General features: G+C 37.5%; 1 protein-coding gene across 1 annotated transcript; it reads right to left on the bottom strand.

Moving 5' to 3' along the window:
- Positions 1-344: 344 nt before the first annotated feature.
- Positions 345-878, bottom strand: LOC125472987 (agamous-like MADS-box protein AGL62). The gene has a single exon (XM_048575176.1). It carries the CDS (start codon positions 876-878, stop codon positions 345-347), a length of 534 nt encoding a protein of 177 aa, XP_048431133.1.
- Between the last annotated feature and the right edge of the window lie 356 nt (positions 879-1,234).

The following is a 1,234-nucleotide window of genomic DNA, read 5'->3' as shown; positions in this document are numbered from 1 at the left end:
TTGCAGGTTGCTCCAACTTAGAATGCACTGTCAGCTGCATGTTCCTCAAGTTTACGGATTTCATCTAATTTGTGCAGGGGAAGCAATATGTTATTCTATCGCTTTAGGAAAAAAAAAATTATTCTCGTCTAATGGTGAGAACTTTCAGATGGGAGAAGCATTGGAGCTATATATATATATGAATTGGCATTGGGCTCGAACTTTATACATTGGTTTAGTACTAGTAGTTTCATGAACAAAATAAAAACTTTATTAAAACGATCAGAACTATAACAAAATAGAAACGAGAATTCACAACATAATCAATTATTAATCGAATATATCACATTCCTCGCTACTAGTGATTAAGTAGTGCTAGCACCTATGTATGTGTTCTTTCCAAAAAAATCTATGGTGCAAAGTTCTCTCCGATTCATGTCTTGTAACTTCCGAGCCACATTCTCTCTCAACTTATTTAGCAAAGTCTTATATTGTATGAGTTCATGTAGTTCCAATTGTTCACCAACAAGCTCATCCCACCAAAAATTGACCTTTGCGTCATTCATGTCATCCTCCTCTTGTTTATATTCCTCTTGGTTGTTTTCTAAATCTTCACGGTCATCTACACCATGAATGGATTCAAAACTCTCATCCTCATGATCATTATCTGTGCATGGAGCTTGTTGGGCAAGAAAGCGATCTATGACGGTTTCCGCAGAGGGGTGCCCAAAGATGAACAGTCTGCTACCAGGCGAAAAGACGATAATGGCGATCTGGCAACCAGTCAAACGGGAAAGATCAGTGGCTTTGCCGCAGAGACCCTTGCGCCGCTTTGAGTAGGTGGCCTTGAGGTAGTTCTTGTTGGTTATTTTTTTGATTTCGATCTTCACGCGTCCCATGGTTTCTTTATGATATGTATGTATGTATCTTCTTGATCAGTAGTATACGTACAACGGTATCAGCGGCTGAGCTGATGCTGGTGATTTATAGAAATATTACTGATCAAGTGAGCACTGATGAGTATTGGTTTTATATATATAGCCAAGAATTAGGTTCCTATTCATGCTTGGGAACTTTTTTTGCTATCCAAACTCAAGCCCACCTTATTACTATTAACGATTGGAAACCAGTATTTATAAATAATAGCCAAGAATTAATTTTGTTTGATATAACTGGAAAGTAATTTCTGTTCCTTTTCAAATTAGGAAAATTCTCGTCTTCTCAGCATCTTGTCCGCATTCCTTCTAAATATTGG

This window comes from the organism of the source record quoted next, unplaced genomic scaffold (assembly GCF_019419815.1).
Source record: "Pyrus x bretschneideri cultivar Hongxiangsu unplaced genomic scaffold, Pyrus_bretschneideri_v1 Contig79, whole genome shotgun sequence".
In the NCBI taxonomy this organism is placed as follows: Eukaryota; Viridiplantae; Streptophyta; class Magnoliopsida; order Rosales; family Rosaceae; genus Pyrus; species Pyrus x bretschneideri.
This window is presented reverse-complemented; position numbering and strand designations above follow the sequence as displayed.

Coding starts and splice junctions, on each gene's coding strand:
- LOC125472987 (XM_048575176.1), bottom strand. CDS start 878: ATGGGACGCGTGAAGATCGAAATCAAAAAAATAACCAACAAGAACTAC.